The sequence below is a fragment of the Chiloscyllium punctatum genome, chromosome 6 (genome assembly GCF_047496795.1).
Source record: "Chiloscyllium punctatum isolate Juve2018m chromosome 6, sChiPun1.3, whole genome shotgun sequence".
In the NCBI taxonomy this organism is placed as follows: domain Eukaryota; kingdom Metazoa; phylum Chordata; class Chondrichthyes; order Orectolobiformes; family Hemiscylliidae; genus Chiloscyllium; species Chiloscyllium punctatum.
In genome coordinates, this window is record NC_092744.1 from 37,593,102 (window position 1) to 37,611,818 (window position 18,717).

Sequence of the window (18,717 nt, forward strand, 5' to 3'; positions counted from 1 at the left end):
CAAGCAGACTGGCTCACAATTTCCTGCCTTCTGCTCTTCTTTCCAGTTTGTATGAACCTTTCCTGAATCTAGGAAATTTCCAAAATTAACATGAATGTGTCCACATCCCTGTTAGTTACTTCTTTTAAGAGCTCAGGATGAATTGCATTGGTGAAAACAGGACAGAGTTTATAATACTTTTGAATGTGTAATAGTTGCTACTTGGAAGGAAGTATAGGCAGTGGCAATATATACCAAGTGTTACAATTATAAAGTGGGAATAGAGACTCAAGGCTTTACATACACATTTTTAAAAATTAATTCAAGATATCCGGCTGTCACTGGGAATATCTATTAAAAGTTATTCAAATGTGATTGTGGAGTCATATACGAATTAAATCAGGTAAGAATGGGAAAATGTCTTTCTTAATAGTAATTGAGTGTACTTGATTCTTTTTCAATAACAAAAAAAAAGTAGTTTCATGGTCATCATTACAGATGTCAGCTTTTTACTCCAGATTTTCTTCATTCACCTTAAATTGCCCAATGGTTGTGATTATGATTTAAAGTCTTCTCTAGATCGTGAGACCAGGCCTCTGAATTACCAGTCTAGTATCATAACTGCTATGCTACTGTACCCCGGGTGATGTCAGGCTAAGTATATAAAGCTATTAAAAGAGCATCTGGGAAACACTTTAAAAATAGAGACAGAGTGCAAGAAAGTTATGTTCAACCTTTTATAAATAACTAGTCACCTCTCAGCTAAAGCATTTCATCTAATTATGGGCACTACTTTAGGAAGGCAGTCAAAGCCTTGAAGGGAATACAGAGAAGATCTACCAGAATTAAACTATGGTTTAGGGTTTTCAGTATGTGAAGCTGATATTTTCTTCTTTGGAGCAGAATATGATGGAGGGAGAACTTAAGAGTTGTTTAAAATGATGAGGATTTTTGATAATAAATAATCAAACTATCCGTTACCAATGGTAGGCAGGTGGGCATAATTGGCAAAGCCACCAGGAGTGATGAACTGAATTTATATCTACAACAAATTATAACATAAAATTCACTGCTTGAAAGTGGTGGAAATAGACTCAGTAGTAGCTTTCAAAATGAAAACTGAATACATATTTGAACAGGAAAACATAGCAGGTCAATGAAGCAAAACAAAAACAAGGGAGTGGGACTAGCACAACGCAGTTTCCCGATACAGATTCCTATTTATTTATTTTCACACTTTCTGATTGGAAAGAAGCTCAAAATCACCAGCAAAATAAATTTTGAATATCCAGTGGTTCCTGGTGTTCTCACAATAGGGAATTTTAATTGTGTCACAGAGTTTTTTGTACCACGGACCAACTAATGCCTGTTGCTGGATTCCAGATTTCTAGTTACTGTCTTTGTGAAAGGAACGGGGAGAAAAATTACGGAAGGGAAATAGAAGTATAGAAAAAAAAACACAATTTTACCAACAAATGTTCACATTTTGAAAAAATAAAAATTTCCATCACTCAAATATTAAAAGTTGAGATAAAAACAAAACAGAGAGAAATAGTGAAATTGAAAAATGTGATATTTTGTTTAAAGTGAACTCAGCCATTTTGATCAAAACCAGAGATAAATGGAATACTGAAGCAACCTATCATAATTACTGGTTAAAATGCAATTTACCTTGCATTTACATGAAATGTGACAGGAAACATGAATCTCAGCAATTATCTGTAAATCAATCATTTTTGCTTTAATATGCCAGACAAATTCTTTTAATTTTCCAATCCAAGTGATCAGAGGAAACTTTTGAGCACGTCCATTACTGATAAAAGCAATTAATACCAAGAGTATAACAGTTAGATAATTTCAAAAGTACTTCAAAGATTATAAAGTGCTTTGGCATTTCCAGTATTATACTGAGCTTTCGGTGCTAGTCCAATATTGCAGTAAAAGTCTTCCTCTTTCTTCCCAACCGAAGCAATGGATTAGATTGTAATAAAACAAACATCCTTCACAAGAAAATAAGTGGAAGATACACTGCAAGTTATTTCAAAAAGGAAAAATCACAAAAGATGCTGAAAATGACTTGGGAAAAGAACAAAATGCAAAATTCTAATTGGGCACAGCATGTGACTGAGCAGTCCTCTTCAGGATAACCTCTACTCAGCCAAGACAGAGGGGAAGACTACAAAGCATGCCCTAATAATAGTAGGACACTGCAGGGTCACCATCTTTGCAGTAAAAGAAACACAACTTAAAACTTTACAACTCAAAATAGAACATTCTCATGAGCGACCAAACATTCACAATAACAATAAGTTATCTATCAAGTTATATCACAATTCAAGTCACAAGGTCTTCATGACAGATGCAGAGTAGCAGGGAAGAAGTTCTGCATTCTGGATCCCACTACCTTGTAAGGTATTCTGGTCCATGCACCCAAAGATCTGTTGGCTGGAAACTGGCCTTTGTCACAAGATGATTCATGGCAACAACAGTAAACATCCTCCACAAAATGACAGAAAACTGACATGATCCCTAGCTCTGGAACACCAACCCTATTCCTCTCCCCTTCTCAACCTCACTTTCTCCTTTAAGACAGTCCTTAAATACTTTCACTTTGATCAGGTGTTGGTTATCCAACCTAATTTCTCCTGGGATTTAGTTTCATAGTTTGTTCTATAATGCTTCTGTGAAGCATGGAGACATTTCATTAACTTGAAAGTGCTGTATAAGCTCAGTTTTTTCCTCAAAGTAGGTGTTCCCATTCCCAATTGAACACTGAGTTAATGCACCATGCAGTAAGATTCAATTATACTGGTCTTGCAATTCTCCACGGTTGATTGATCAGGCAACCGCATCAAGATAAGCAAAGAGGACATTACAACGCAACTGAATGGCGTGGGACCATTAATAATCAAGGAGGTAAAAACTGCAGATGCTGGAAACCAGATTCTGGATTAGTGGCGCTGGAAGAGCACAGCAGTTCAGGTAGCATCCAAGGAGCAGCGAAATCGATGTTTCGAACAAAAGTCCTTCATCAGGAATAAAGGCAGAGAGCCTGAAGCGTGGAGAGATAAGCTAAAGGAGGGTGGGGGTGGGGAGAAAGTAACAGAGTACAAAAGGTGAGTGGGAGAGGGGATGAAGGTGATAGGTCAGGGAGGAGAGGGTGGAGTAGAGAGGTGGAAAAGGAGATAGGCAGGTAGGAGAAGTCCGGACAAGTCATGGGGACAGTGCTGAGCTGGAAGTTTGGAACTAGATTATGTGGGGAAGGGGAAATGAGGAAACTGTTGAAGTCCATATTGATGCCCTGGGATTAAAGTGTTACGAGGCGGAAGATGAGGCGCTCTTCCTCCAGACGTCTTCAACCTCTGAAGTCCACATTAATGCCCTGAGGTTGAAGACGTCTGGAGGAAGAGCGCCTCATCTTCCGCCTCGTAACACTTTAACCCCAGGGCATCAATGTGGACTTCAACAGTTTCCTCATTTCCCCTTCCCCCACCTCACCCTAGTTTCAAACTTCCAGCTCAGCACTGTCCCCATGACTTGTCTGGACTTGTCCGACCTGCCTATCTCCTTTTCCACCTCTCCACTCCACCCTCTCCTCCCTGACCTATCACCTTCATCCCCTCCCCCACTCTATGCTACTTTCTCCCCACCCCCACCCTCCTCTAGCTTATCGCTCCACGCTTCAGGCTCTCTGCCTTTATTCCAGATGAAGGGCTTTTGCCCAAAACATCGATTTCGCTGCTTCTTGGATGCTGCCTGAACTGCTGTGCTCTTCCAGCACCACTAATCCAGAATCCATTAATAATCAAGACCCGTTGTTTATTCACTCATGTGATGTTTGTGTTACTGGCTATGTTAGCATTTACAAACTGTAAATGCCCACCTGGAAGTTACAAGTCGACCGACATTGCTGTAGGTCTAGAGTCACATTTAGGGTAAGGATGGCAGATCTCCTACCCAAAAGGATATTAATGAACCAGATGGGTTTTTACAACTATCAATTGTGATTGCAAGACTAGCTTTATATTTCAGAATAAGTGGATGTGAAGCCATATCCCCAATATGTTAGTTAGCTTAAGGGTGTGGATTAATTGTCCAGTCACATTACCACTATTCCACCATCTTCTCACTGATTGTTATCAAGTAGCTACCCTTGCTAGAATACAAATTTAGAATTCAGATAAATAGTGAAAGCAATATATCAACTATTCTAGGAAATGAGCAGTATGTCTATATTTACTTTCCATGTTCACATGAAGAATGGCCATTTTTGTGTAAGGACCAGAGGTCTTGTTCTACTTATAAACCACAGTCTACTCGGTCGCCACCTTATAAAGAGTTTAGATAAAACTTTCAAATTATTTTAAAAAACAATTGGTAACTGCAGATAGAAATAATTTGTGATGAACGATCCTGTAAGTCTAATCATGTACTATATAGTGGATTGTGAGCCACGCTTCAGAATAGATAGCTTGCACACTAAAAAATGACTGATCTTCCACCTTTATCTCCTTACCTCTGGATATCTTTTATCTAGAAATCAATCAGTTCCTTCCCGAATATACTCAATGAATAAGCCATCACCACTCTCTGAAGTGAAGCGTTCCAAAGATTCACCATTTCAAAATTTAAAAGAAAGCCCCACATTCAGTCTTAACTGGTTTAAAACTAAGACAATGCTCCTAATTTTAGACATTTCGCCACTCCAGGGAAACACCTTTCAGGCATCAAACCTGTTGAGTCAGAGTCAGAATCATAAAGCACAGAAACAGATCATTTGGTCCAGCTAGTCCACACCAACCAGGTTTTCCAAATTAAAGTTGTCCCATTTGCTTGCATTTGGCCCATATCCTTCTAAACATTCCCTATTCATGTACCTATCCAAATGCATCTTAAATATTGTAACTGTATCTACATCTATCACATTGCCTGACAGTTCATTCCACATCCACACAGGGTGGTCTGTGTATAAAAAGTTGCCTCAGGTCCCTTTTAAATCTTTCCCCTCTCACCTTAAACATATGCCCTCTAGTTTTGAACTCCCCTCCCCTGGAAAAAGACCTTTGCTATTCACATTATCTTTGCTCCTCATGATTTAATAAACCTCTAAGTTCACCCCTCAATCTCCGATGCTACAGAGGATAGAACTCCCAAGGTATCCAGACTCTCCTTATAACTCAAATCTTTGCTGCATTCCCTTTGTGATTCAATAACACCCTTCCTGGAGTAGACCGACTAGAACTGTATGCAGTACTCCAAAAGTGGCCTTGCTAACATCCAGTTCAGCTGCAATATTACATCCCAACTCCTGAACTCAATGCTCTGACCTATGAAGGCAAGCATGCCAAATAGCTTTTCCTACACTGTCTACCTTTGATGCTACTTGCAGCAAGATATCATCAGCCTTAATGAAAAACAAGTCAATTATCTTTATGCAAGTCAGTATCACTGGTAATACAATCTCTTATAGAACAAGATAGATGTTTCCTTTCCATCTCTTTTCCATTTCTTGCCCTGGCCCCATCCTTCCCAAAAGCTCTCAAATCACCAAGATTTTTTATGCTTCAAAATACAATGGTTACTATTCTATTTACATATTAAGAAAACAAAGATTGGGAGCTCTTTTCACAAGATGGATGATTGTATGCTGGTACTTCTGCATACAGGATCAAAACCTAAGTCACCACTCTTCAACATCAATGCCCTTTCAACCAGTTACTAAGAGTGTGCATGCATTGATTTGCTTTCAAATTTTTGGTGAAACATACACATTACCTATGAGATATAACATCAATGAGATCAGTCCGTTGTACCATGGCACGGGGAGTACCTCAAACAATTAGTTTTAATTAGTTCTTTCTTTGGCAAAATATTGAACCTTTAAGAGTGTACTCAAATACTACAATAGCTGTAAAATGGCTAAAATATTGTCAAAAGACGCTAAAGGTTAATAGGTCAAAGCTGATGACTGAAGTTTAGAAAGAAGTTCCACACTTCAATGAGCAATCTTTATACTTCATAAATACAAAGGCTTCACTTACCTCTATATCTATGGTATAACTGTTCTAATCTCTTTCTATCCAATGAACCTTTCAGACTTTCACGAACATAAAGTTCTGGATTTTGAAAAAAATTGTCTGTAGCAACATCTAATTTCCAGTCATTTTGCGATAAACAACATACTGCAGTTTTCTCACTGGACTGTGTGAAGACCATAAACTGACGCACTTTATCCTTCTGTGAGGACTTCAGCTTGTTCTGCATAGGATAAAGGAACAAGTTGTTAGTACTTTAGTTTATGCATTGTTTACTTGGAGATGCTGAAGACACACAATCAGATCCCAGAACATACAGCAAACACCACTGCAAGAAAAAGCTGATCCAGCCAATATTAAAAAATTCAACTTTAAAAAAAAAGTTTAAGCCTTTTAACAACAGATACCCATTGTAATAATTTACATAATTGATGCATTGCATATGGTTAACAACTTCTTACATTCATTATATTTAGCATTTGTCTAGTGTTAGTCAATTGTTTCACATAACACTAAGCATTTAAAATATAACCACATATATAAAAAGGATGCTACACTGTACAACTATTTATGGATTTAATTTTCTAGAAGAGCAAAAAGTAAAAGTTCAAAGGCTGCTGATTAACTCACTTCCAGAACTGGGTTCATTAGGCTTGTGGCTTGAATCAGTGTTAAACAAAACACTGTTTAAATGTGGGTCATTAGAAGTTGAAGAACCAGTCAACTAAAGTAGTCTACTCAAATCATATCATATCACAGAAGAACAAGGGGAAATTTTCAGTTCAGACCAGCCTCAACTGAGCCAGAGAAAGCTAAATAGGTAAATAGTTTAGAGAGGGATTATAGCCCTAGAGGTAGTTAGAACGTAAGGAATGACAAGCCCTCTTTAAGGGATGCATTTTAAATACGAGTCATCAGGAGAAAATAAGTCAATATAGGTCAGCAAGGACATGCAATGGAAGAGAAGGTCTTACTCCAAGACATGACATCTACAAAGGCGAGACCAAAGGGAAAGAACTAACTTTCTTTCAAAGCCAGGATGATCCACATATGATTCAACCATAAGACAACTGTTAAATGAGTGAACAAGACATTCGAGACAAAAACATTAAGTGTTAGTGCAGTGATCCTTAATCCACAAGTGTCCAAAGAGACATCAGTGAGGGCAAGTGAAATTTAAAAGCATTTGTGAGGTTAGTCCCTGTTAGAAAGATTACAAATGGTGCCATAATTTATCCAGAGACCATCAAGTGAAGAATATCGCAAAGGCCAAGAAGCCATCAGATCAGTGTGGATGAAGGAGTAGATCTACAGAGCAGCTACATTGAAGACAAGAGCTTAAGGATTCAGCTCCATCAGGTCAAGCAAATTGGTGAACAACTAGAAGTGCAACAGCAAAAACAACGAGCAAAGACAATTGAGCAAATGGGAATACCATCCAGAATGGAATGGAAATCAGCAGAAACAGATCCAATCTAATCAAAAAAAATTGTGAAGTCTCAGGGGTTGCTGAAAAGAACCTACAAGAGAGCTACTAGGTAGCAGAATAGACCCAGAGGACTCCACTGAATACAGTCTCAGTATACAGTACTTGCAAAGTAAGGCAGAACACAGAAAAACAGAGATCTGAGATTAAGTTCAGATGAAAAATCTATCTGCAGCAAAATGAAGCTGAAAAGTCATATCCTTTGTTCAGTAACATTTTTCAGAGCTTGCAATAACTATTTTGTAGAATATTCTTTTGGTATTCAAATAAAATATCTCAAATTTTTAAACATACTTGACTTTGGATATGACTAAAATTATATTTTAATGATATGTTAATTTTCTGAGGTAGCAAGTATTGGAACAAAGTAAGGCCTAGGTGATCTAAGACCAAGTAAAATAAAATCTCCACTCACATATTAGTTGCCCAATTCTACTCATACACAGTCAAATCAAACGTATACTTAAGACGGCTTTACTGTCTCTACCCCAAAATGAATGCTGTAACAAAATGTTAGCAAAGACATCAAATGTTTGGCCCTCCCTCTGAAAAACTAAAAATAGCTCTCTAATGCCAAAGACGGGATTGATCTGGCACATCCCAATGACATTACAACATGTATTTCAGAACTGAAACCTAAGATGTAGTGTATCTGGCAAATGAATTAGATCTCATGTTGAGGTTCAGAATTCACATGTACTTTTTTAAATGTTACAAAATCTGAAACCACCACATTTAATTATCAAGTATTTCATTGCTAAGAGATAAGAAACTATAGAAATAACTTGCAATGTTTAAAAGATTCAGACCTGAGTTATACAAGACAGATAAAGCTAAAACTTAAAATTTCTAAAATTAGTTAAGATTTTATGACAGCAATTTGCAAAAAGCAAATTCAAAGATTAAAAGCCAACTTTAAAATCTAATTCATTGTACCATTGAGATAACCAGCCACGATAAAGGAAAAGAAAAATTTGATATCAATTAGAACTCATCTTCAAAAGTAAGTAGTTATCACCATGCTGAGATTTAAACAAAATTAGGCAATCCCTCAAGCATAGATCAGAATTTTCCATTCAAATATTACACACCATAAGTTCATTAGCTTGAGTACAGTTAACCGGATTGCTCAGCATATTCAATGCTGTCAATTACAGGTATAATGATGTGGATGTTTTAAATTCTACACAATGAAAAATTGCCATAATCTGTAAAAGATTCCTATTTTTAAAAAACTCTCTTCTATAATATACTGAATCAGTATGAAGACAATAATATTGCAGCTCTACAATTATGTCAAGAAACAGGATTCCTAATAGGAAAAGGTCACAGAATTAGTAGCATCCTTCAGTTTTCTCATTCAAAGTATTAAGAAAATTACAACTTTATGAAATACATCGAAATGTTCTACACGTGAATGCAAAATCTAGCTTTACAAAGTAAGTCTCTTACAACAAAATACTTCCTAGAATTAAATATTAATGCTTTTCTTTCCAATTCAGCACATTAAGAAAATATATGCATTAATGCATATTGAAATTGAGTAACAAAATCTGCCCTGGTTGACCAACATCCCTAAGCACTGAATTCAAAAAATACACTAAACTAGAAACAGTTTTTTGTCAAACTTAATACTGTCAGAATAAAAGATGGAATTTACTTGTTTCAGAAACACATTTCCCTCCTTATAACATCAATGACTTGTCAACGTACAGTTTCACAAGTCCGAGATGTCTGTGGATGGCTTGTCTATAAGGTAATTCAGCACACCACTAAATCTTTGCGAGCATCTCAGCTGAAATCAATCCAGACATCCTTACCGAGTTCAGCAAATGCTGGAAACCAGAGTTTAGGTCAGAGTGTTGCTGGAAAAGCACAGCAGGTCAGGCAGCATCCGAGGAGCAGGAAAATCGACATCAACCTGCTGCGCTTTTCCAGCACCACTAGGACTCAAAATCCTTACCGAAAAGTCCCCACAAATGGACTTCAAGGTTAGGTTGCTAAGAGCACACAGTAGTAGGAACCCAAAGGTTGTTTTTCCTCTTACTAACTCATCATCTCAAAACAAATGTAGAATCCCAAATTACAACTTGGCTGAGATCAATGCACTCAGACTAGAATAAAACCTAGGATCTGCCTAGAAAAAAATCAATATGGTATAAATCAAGGATGCTTGCATACACAATTAAAATTAAGCTTAAACTCCGATAGTGAGGGTAAAAGCCAATGGGATCCAATGAAATTTCACAAATTAGATCCTGAATTAGCTGAGTAGCAAAAAGCAGAGGGTGATGGTCAAGGGTGGTTTTGTGACTAAAGCCCATGTCTGGTGGGGTTCCAAAGTGATCAGTGTTGGGGCCTTGCAGTTTGTGATTTATATAAACAATTTAGACCTGAATGTAGGAGGGCTGATCAGTAAGTTCATGGATGATTCAAAAATTGCTAAATATGACAGAGAGTGTCTTAGATTATAGGAAGAGATAAACTGGCTGGTTAAATGAGCTGATCAGTGGCAAAATTCAATCTGGATAAGTGTGAGGTGATGCACTTGGGCAAGAGAAACAACGCAAGGGAATACATGATAAACTGCAGGACCCTGTAAAATACCAAGAATGAAGAACCTTAGTGTGCATGTCCACCAGTCCCGTAAATTATTAAGAAGGCACAGAAGATTCTTGCCTTTATTGGCCGAGCAGCATCAAAAGGTGGAGAAGTCATGTTTTGGATGTAACCCTTCTCCAAGACTGGCGGTGGGTATAAGGGAGCTGCACATATTTGCAGCTCCTCTTACACCCACCCTCATCTTGAAGAACAGTTACACCCAAAAGGTCGACTCCTCCCCCTCCTAATGCTGCCTGGCTTGCTGTGTTCTTCCAGCCTCCTGCTTGTCTACCTTGGATTCCAGCATCTGCAGTTTCTTTGTCTCTTTATTAGCTGAGGCACAGAGTTTAAGAGCAGCGAGGTTATGCTGGAACTGTATGAAAAGTTGGTTAGGCCACAGAGTATTGTATGCAATTCTGGAATCCACATAATAGAAGGGACGCAATTGCACCAATGAGTGCCCAGAGGAGATTTACCAGGATGCTGCCTGGATGGATTCTTTTAGCTATGGAGAGAGATTGTGAGCAAATGTTTCACTTAGAGGGTGGTGGGAACCTGAAACACACTGTCCATAAGGGTGGTATAGGTGGACATAAGAATTATTTAGATATACACTTGTGATGCCAAGGCATACGAGGTTATGGGCTAAGTGCTGAAAAATTGGATTCAAAGAGTTTAGTGGGTTTTTTTGACCAGCACAGACTTGATGGGCCACAGTCCATTTTTCTACATTGTACAGCTCTGACTACTCATCAGCAAAAGCCAAATGATCCAAAATCAAAGCACAATCATTTTTGAAATGTTAACGATCTGATATCGTGAACGTAATGTAAGCAAATCTGATCTGATGAAACAAGCAGACTTTTTCATATTAGCACAAACATTTTTAAATGTCTGGAAATTCTGATCAAATGTCTGCCACAAAATGAAAAGTAACAGCTCAGTGAAACAAAATGGAAATATGCAAAAGGTGTGTAGTACAAAGACAAGTGTGAAAATGTTAATCCAGTATTTTCCCATAGTTATCAGATCTAAACAATAAAAAAAAACTAACACACATGCTCATATCACACAGGTTCTCAATTTTTGTTGAGTTTCAATGTAACCTTTATTATGTTTCACTCTAAGGATATAGGGATTACAGGCATTTATTGTCCAGTCTCTAATTGCCTTTAAGGAAATGTTCCTTTTTGAACCACTGCAATCCTTATGGTATCTGTGCTCCGACACTGCTTTCAGATGAGTTCTAAGTTTTTGGCCCAGGAAATAGAAGCAACATATATCCCAGTATGGATATTGTGTAACTGGGAGCAGATAATGGAGGTGATTGCTGTTCCCATGAATTTGTTTCCCTTCTTCCAGATGAGAAGTTATAATACATTTGAAGGAAGCAGATATTTCATCTGTCAGATGGGGTCGGATGATGTGGAGTCTGTGTGGGTGGAATTGAGGAACCACAAAGGCAAAAAAACCATAATGGGAGTTATGTACAGACCTCCTAACAGGGGTCAGAACCAGGGGTGCAACATGTACTGGGAAATTGAAAAGGCATGTCAGAAAGGCAAGGTCACGGGGATCATGGGGGACTTCAATATGCAGGTGGACTGGGTAAATAATGTAGCCAGTGGATCCAAAGAAAAGGAATTCATGGAATGCTTACAGGATGGCTTTTTGGAACAGCTTGTCATGGAGCCCACAAGGGAGCAGGCTATTCTGAACCTAGTGCTATGTAATGAACCAGACTTGATAAAAGATCTTAAAGTAAGGGAACCCTTAGGAAGCAGCGATCATAATATGGTAGAGTTCAGTCTGCAGTTTGAAAGAGAGAAGGCAAAATCGGATGTAATGGTGTTACAGATTAATAAAGGTAATTACGAGGGCATGAGAGAGGAACTGACGAAAATCGACTGGAAGCAGAGCCTAGCAGGGAAGACAGTAGAGGAAAAATGGCAGGAGTTTGTAGGTATAATTAAGGACACTGTACAGAGGTTCATCCCCAACAAAAGAAAGATTATCCAGGGAGGGATTAGACAGCCATGGCTGACAAAGGAAGTCAGGAAATGTATCAAAGAAAAAGACAGATCCTATAAAGTGGCCAAGAGCAATGGGAAATCAGAAGATTGGGAAGGCTACAAAAACAAACACAGGATAACAAAGAGAGAAATAAGGAAGGAGAGGATCAAATATGAAGGTAGGCTGGCCAGTAATATTAGAAATGATAGTAAAAGTTTCTTTCAATACATAAGAAACAAACAACAGGCAAAAGTAGACATTGGGCCACTTCAAACTGATGCTGGAAGGCTAGTGATGGGAGATAAGGAAATGGCTGGAGAACTTAATAAGTACTTTGCGTCAGTCTTCACAGTGGAAGACATGAATAATATCCCATCAATTAAAGGGAGTCAGGGGGCTGAGTTGAGTATGGTTGCCATTACAAAAGAGATAGTGCTAGAAAAGCCAAAAGGTCTTAAAATTGACAAATCGCCTGGCCCCAATGGGCTACATTCTAGAGTTCTGAGGGAGGTGGCTGAGGAAATAGCGGAGGCATTGGTTGAGATCTTTCAAAAGTCACTTGAGTCAGGGAAAGTCACGGATGATTGGAAGATCGCTGTTGTAACCCCCTTGTTCAAGAAAGGATCAAGACAAAAGATGGAAAATTATAGGCCAATTAGCCTAACCTCTGTTGTTGGTAAAATTCTAGAATCCATCGTTAAGGATGATGTTTCTAAATTCTTGGAAGAGCAGGGTAGGATTAGAACAAGTCAACATGGATTTAGTAAGGGGAGGTCATGCCTGACAAACCTGTTAGAATTCTTTGAAGAGGTGACAAGTAGGTTAGACCAGTGAAACCCAGAGGATGTGGTCTATCTAGACTTCCAAAAGGCCTTTGATAAGGTGCCATATGGGAGGCTGCTGAGTAAGGTGAGGGCCCATGGTGTTCGAGGTGAGCTACTGGCATGGATTGAGGATTGGCTGTCTGACAGAAGGTAGAGAGTTGGGATAAAAGGTTCTTTTTCGGAACGGCAGCCGGTGACAAGTGGTGTCCCGCAGGGTTCAGTGTTGGGGCCGCAGCTGTTCGCGTTATATATTAATGATCTGGATGAAGGGACCGGGGACATTCTAGCGAAGTTTGCCAATGATACGAAGTTAGGTGGATAGGCAGGTAGTACTGAGGAAGTGGGGAGACTGCAGAAGGACCTAGACAGTTTGGGAGAGTGGTCCAGGTAATGGCTGATGAAATTCAACGTGAGCAAATGTGAGGTCTTGCACTTTAGAAAAAAGAATACAAGCACGGACTACTCTCTAAACAGTGACAAAATTCATAAAGCCAAAGTACAAAGGGATCTGGGAGTGCTAGTCGAGGATTCTCTAAAGGGAAACATGCAGGTTGAATCCGTGATTAAGAAAGTGAATACAATGTTGTCATTTATCTCAAGAGGGTTGGAATATAAAAGCAGCGATGTGCTACTGGGACTTTATAAAGCTCTGGTTAGGCCCCATTGGAGTACTGTGTCCAGTTTTGGGCCCCACACCTCAGGAGGGATATACTGGCACTGGAGCGTGTCCAGCAGAGATTCACACGGATGATTCCTGGAATGGCAGGTCCAACATCCGAGGAACAGCTGAGGATCCTGGGATTGTATTCATTGAAGTTTAGAAGATTAAGGGGAGATCTAATAGAAACTTACAAGATAATACATGGCTTGGAAAGGGTGGACGCTAAGAAATTGTTTCCGATAGGTGAGGAGACTAGGACCCGTGGACACAGCCTTAGAATTAGAGGGGGTAAATTCAGAACAGAAATGCGGAGACATTTCTTCAGCCAGAGAGTGGTGGGCCTATGGAATTCATTGCCGCAGAGTGCAGTGGAGGCCGGGATGCTAAATGTCTTCAAGGCCGGGATTGATAAACTCTTGACGTCACAAGGAATTAAGGGCTACGGGGAGAATGCGGGTAAGTGGAGTTGAAATGCCCATCAGCCATAATTAAATGGCGGAGTGGACTCGATGGGCCGAATGGCCTTACTTCCACTCCTATATTTTATGGTCTTATGGGGTGCAGATCAAGTGAATTGGAGTATATTACAATGGAGTGTAATAATTTAGTTATGAAGACACCAATCATCATCATATTCCATTTTCCAAACACACTGTGATATTAAGACAAGGATTGGATGATCAGACTATAACTACTGAAATGACAGCATTTGGAAACATAATTACTTAGAAGTTCTACAGCAAATATACATCAACATCCCCATCACTGTAGAAAAAGGAATAGGAAAGGAATGTTCAGTATTTAAATCACACTAACCTTGTAAAGAATCGATATTGTTCCAAATGGCAGAAGTCAAAGGCAAAAATTCTTGGAACATTACATGGTTTTATTCTATCTTAAATGTGTCAAAAAGAGTTCAAGACTTCTTCAATATTTCTTTTTTTTTTGTTTTGGGGCCATAGTTCAAATCAAATGGTTAAGTGCCTTTTGACAGTGTAGTCTTGAGGGTCATCAGAATTTGAAACCTTTGATTACACTACTTAGCTCTTCACTCAAGTAGCCATTTTTCCCCATATTGGAGAAACAATGCACAAGTGAGTGCATTAATTACTTTTAAACCTACTTATGAAGCCATTTTCAAAAACATTTTACTTTGCAAACTACGAGATTCACCTAACTCAAATTTGCCATAAAAATTAACAATGCTCAAGTACGATAAAGTCCTGGTAGCTGAATCATACATGAAAAGAATCACGGAATAGCAGCAAACTGGTTTTGTGAGAGCTACATAAATAAAAATGTATCTAATACAATCATTTTAACTTCTGGTAAAGTTAGAAAAAACTCGACCTTACTGCTGAATCTAAAACAGCATCAATAAAGACTAACATTTGCTAGTAATTGTTACAAGCGTTGGCATGAATGACACATTAATATTAGCCTCATTAGGAAATTAGTTGCTATTCCTATTTGTCAAATAAACATTAACGGAGCAAAACTGAAGAAACACTCTGCAGTGGCGTAGTTCAGACAAGAATGGAGATGGGAAAAAGGGAACAGAACATGTTTAATGACCAAAAAAACCTAAGCCAGGGGGGTTTATACCCAAGCAAGGGAAGAGGGTATCACAGAGTATGAAGGGCAACCCATGAAACCGGCCCTCGGTCACCGCTACACAAACTCGTCTGCATTTCAATTTAAAAATAAACCACGGGGGTGTAGGTTAGTGATGAATTAAAGGAAGCCCCAACACACATCCGTCTGGTATAGGCCCCGGGAAGCAGCGGGCCTCGCGTGATGACGGCGCCGGCCTCTTTCCTGTGGGGCGCCCGCCAGCTCAGGGTGAACAGCCCCCCCCCCCCCCCCCCCCCCCCCCCCGCAGCCAGAGGCCTGTCACTCGGGGTTGGCCCCATCCAAGGTTTCCCCCCTCCGCCCTTTCTCTCTCTCTCTCTCCCTCCCTCCCTTTGGTAAACCTCACCGGGGAGCTGGGGGTCGGGGGATGGCTGTTCAATGGGGAATGTGTCGGTGAGGAGGTGGAGGCACCAGACGCCGGGCCGGGCCGGGCCGGCTCGGGCTGGAGCAAACCGGGCGGCGGGCCCGCCACCATCACACCGGCCCCGGGCACCGCCGAGAGATGCCTCGGCCTCGATCTCCCCCAAACGCGATTACAGAGAGAGAGAAAAAAAAGAACCATCGCAGAAACACTCACCATCTTCAAGCGCTCGGGCCTCTTTAAAAAAAATAAAAAGAAAAAAAAACGGACAATTAGCAGTCACCGTGGGTGACACTCATGCGCAGTGCAGCGCGCTCTCCCCTCCCCAGTACACACTCACTCTCACACACATATACACACACACACACTGAGGCTCAGGCTCAGAGTCAGAGTCTCGGATGTAAACTTAGAGCCGCGCGCTGTTTGCAAACCCCCGGTCACTAACAGCCACAGCCACAGCCACTCGGGGAGGGGGGCGGAGAAGGGGATGAGCCAAGCTTCCACTGGCAAACTCTACTCCCTCCTTCTTCACTCACTACCAAACTATCTGCTGCTTCGAAATTATTGCACCCCTTGAAGAGGACAAAAACAATTTTGTTTTTACTCTGTGTGGATCGTGGAGAGGACAGGGGTCGCTCGACGAAGAGATTGAGAGGGCAAATAATTTAATAATGTGTATTAATGGAAAATGTTGCACCGCCTCTCCATGCACTCACACACACACAAAGCTTGAGGCTGGAATTGCCGAAAAAACCCTTGAACAGTCTCGCTGCGTCAGAGTGCTATGGGAGGGACTTTACTTCAATACCAGGTGATTGGCACAGCGCAGCAAATTTAAAATATTACCATATAAGCATCTCCAATTTTTTGTCAATGTAGTCTCGCCTGAAGTGTTATATTGTGTTCCAATACTATACTCCGTGTTGTATGGTACGTGTCATGACAGTGTCAGCTGTTGTAGCTCGGTTGGTCCTGACTCATAAGGTCATAATTTGCACAATATTTCCAACTCCACAAACACCAAGGCTGATCTTCCAGTGAAGCAGTGAGGAAGTGATGCTCTGGTCTACTTGCTTGTTTTGGATGCCACCCCATACCGAAATCCCTCCGCGCCCTAAAACAGCATAAAAGATCACAGAACGCTATTTCCTTTGTTGGCGGTATTATCCAGATTTTATTGCCAATTTCAATCAACATTACAAAAACAAATAATTTGGTAATTATCACGCTGCAGTTTCTGAGAGCTAGTTGTGCGGAATTGTTTGCTCCATTTTCCACATTACAATAGTAACTTTACTTCAATGGTCCACTGTGAGATCCTAAGGTCGTGAAAGGTGTAACTTAATGGAAGACTTTTTCATTAAGCATGATATACTTCATTTCTTTTTATGAAGTTGTAGATCTGCCACGATACCTGCAACCTCTTTTTAATTAATATGCGCTAATCGTGAACCTCTTTGACTGAGGAAGTATCATGTGGCTAAGCAGGATATATTCAACACATGGTTATTTGGTGAAATTGTTTTGTCTAAGTGCTGTTACCATATTTCTGCAATAATTGCTGTAAAATGTCAAAACGGAGCAAAATTCACGTGTTCCTTTTGTTCTTACAGCTTTATAAACAAAAAACTTGCAAAACAAGGCCACATTATGTAATAACAATGAGAATAATTCTGCGTATACTTTGTCATAAATTGTTATATTGTGATAAAGCAAATACAGCGGATGCCGGAAGTCTGAAATAAGAACAAAAAAATGTTGGACATATTCAGCAAGTTTGGCACCGTTTCTGGAGAGGTAAACAGTTAACATTTGAAGTTAAATACATCTTCAGAACAATTATGCAATACTGTGTTAATATATAGTAAAATTCAACTGGAGTATAGGTCATTTAATATATCTATTCCTCAAAATCAACACCTTTCAAAACATAAATTTTGCAACCCTAGTCACTACAGCCACGACCACTCGGGGAGGGGGCGGAGAAGGGGATGAGCCAAACTCCCATGGCAAACTCTACTTTCCCCTCGACTCCTTCACTCAAAATAGAATATGTATGGATGCTCGACATATATTGATCATAATTTCTCCGTGGAATCCATTAGTCATCTGAAAACCTGAAAATGTCATTGTGGAAATATCATCTACTGTTCAGACTTTAGGACTGATTGTGGAATTTCGTATGTTATGAAACATATCACAGGTTGTGACTGGAATGGATTTTGTAACCACTAGCCTCAGATTATGAGGTTTTCTTCTAGGTAAAAGGAAGACTGAACAGTACGACAAGAGGAAATTGAAGCTTTCACTAACTCATTCCATCCCAGAATGTTTCATATCCAAATGTTTACCTTAGTAAGAAATGCTCATGTTGTTGGCACTTCATATAATAATATTATTATTGCAAAGATTAATCTGAACAGTACGACAATTTAATGTATAAAAATAACTTCTAGCTTCTCATAAAACTTGATTTACAGAATTTCAGTGAGCCACAAATCATGTAAAAGCAATGTAGTGGAAATGCTAGAGATTTGAAATAAAAACAGAGATTGCTAGAGAAATTCTGCAGCTCTGGCAGCATCAGTGTGGGAAGAAACGGGAGTTAATATTTCGAGTCCAATGACACTTCTTTGGAATTCAACTCATTAACTACTTTTTCAGTGCCCTTTTCCAGTCAATGTAGCCTTATATAAAAATAAACAGAACCTCCTTATTCAGTAGTCAAACAATTGGAATCATACCTGTTTGTTTAGGCAACATTGTGAAACGGCATGCTATTTGGATCAACCATTACCAAGTTGTTGATTCAATAATGTACATCTTTCTCAAAGCGTCCAATAACATCTGCATTCCCCAAATGTGCCAAGCATGATTCATTATGCTGGAGTTCCTCCAGGTGTTCATTTATATTCAAGAATACGTCGTTAATATAGAAATGTGTAGTTTGACCCGATTTCCAATTTTCAGCTGCAGTTTCTTATGTATAGACACTGGACTGTATTTGGGTGAAAATCATACACCAACAGGTACCCTTTCAGATTGTAAGGACATTTCTATTCACGACTAACGAGAAAGGGGAGGAGAAACATTAGTAGCACGTGGAGGAAACTGTTAGGTCGGAA

General features: G+C 39.5%; 1 protein-coding gene across 4 annotated transcripts in view; it reads right to left on the reverse strand.

The window, feature by feature from the left end:
* The window catches only part of dcun1d1 (DCN1, defective in cullin neddylation 1, domain containing 1 (S. cerevisiae)), a 56,571-nt gene extending 40,603 nt beyond the window's left edge, over window positions 1-15,968 (reverse strand). The window contains exons 1-2 of one of the 4 annotated variants that reach the window (XR_011960885.1): window positions 15,578-15,713; window positions 6,021-6,237 (exon numbers count right to left, since the gene is read on the reverse strand). Coding sequence is in view for 3 of the 4 variants with exons in the window: in XM_072572450.1 (XP_072428551.1) it covers window positions 6,021-6,243 (223 nt within the window). In the remaining variant the exon portion in view is untranslated. Of the gene's footprint in view, window positions 1-6,020; window positions 6,244-15,577; window positions 15,714-15,808 lie in introns of those variants that run through there. The other 3 variants (XM_072572451.1, XM_072572449.1, XM_072572450.1) reach the window with 3 other exon arrangements.
* Window positions 15,969-18,717: the final 2,749 nt, after the last annotated feature.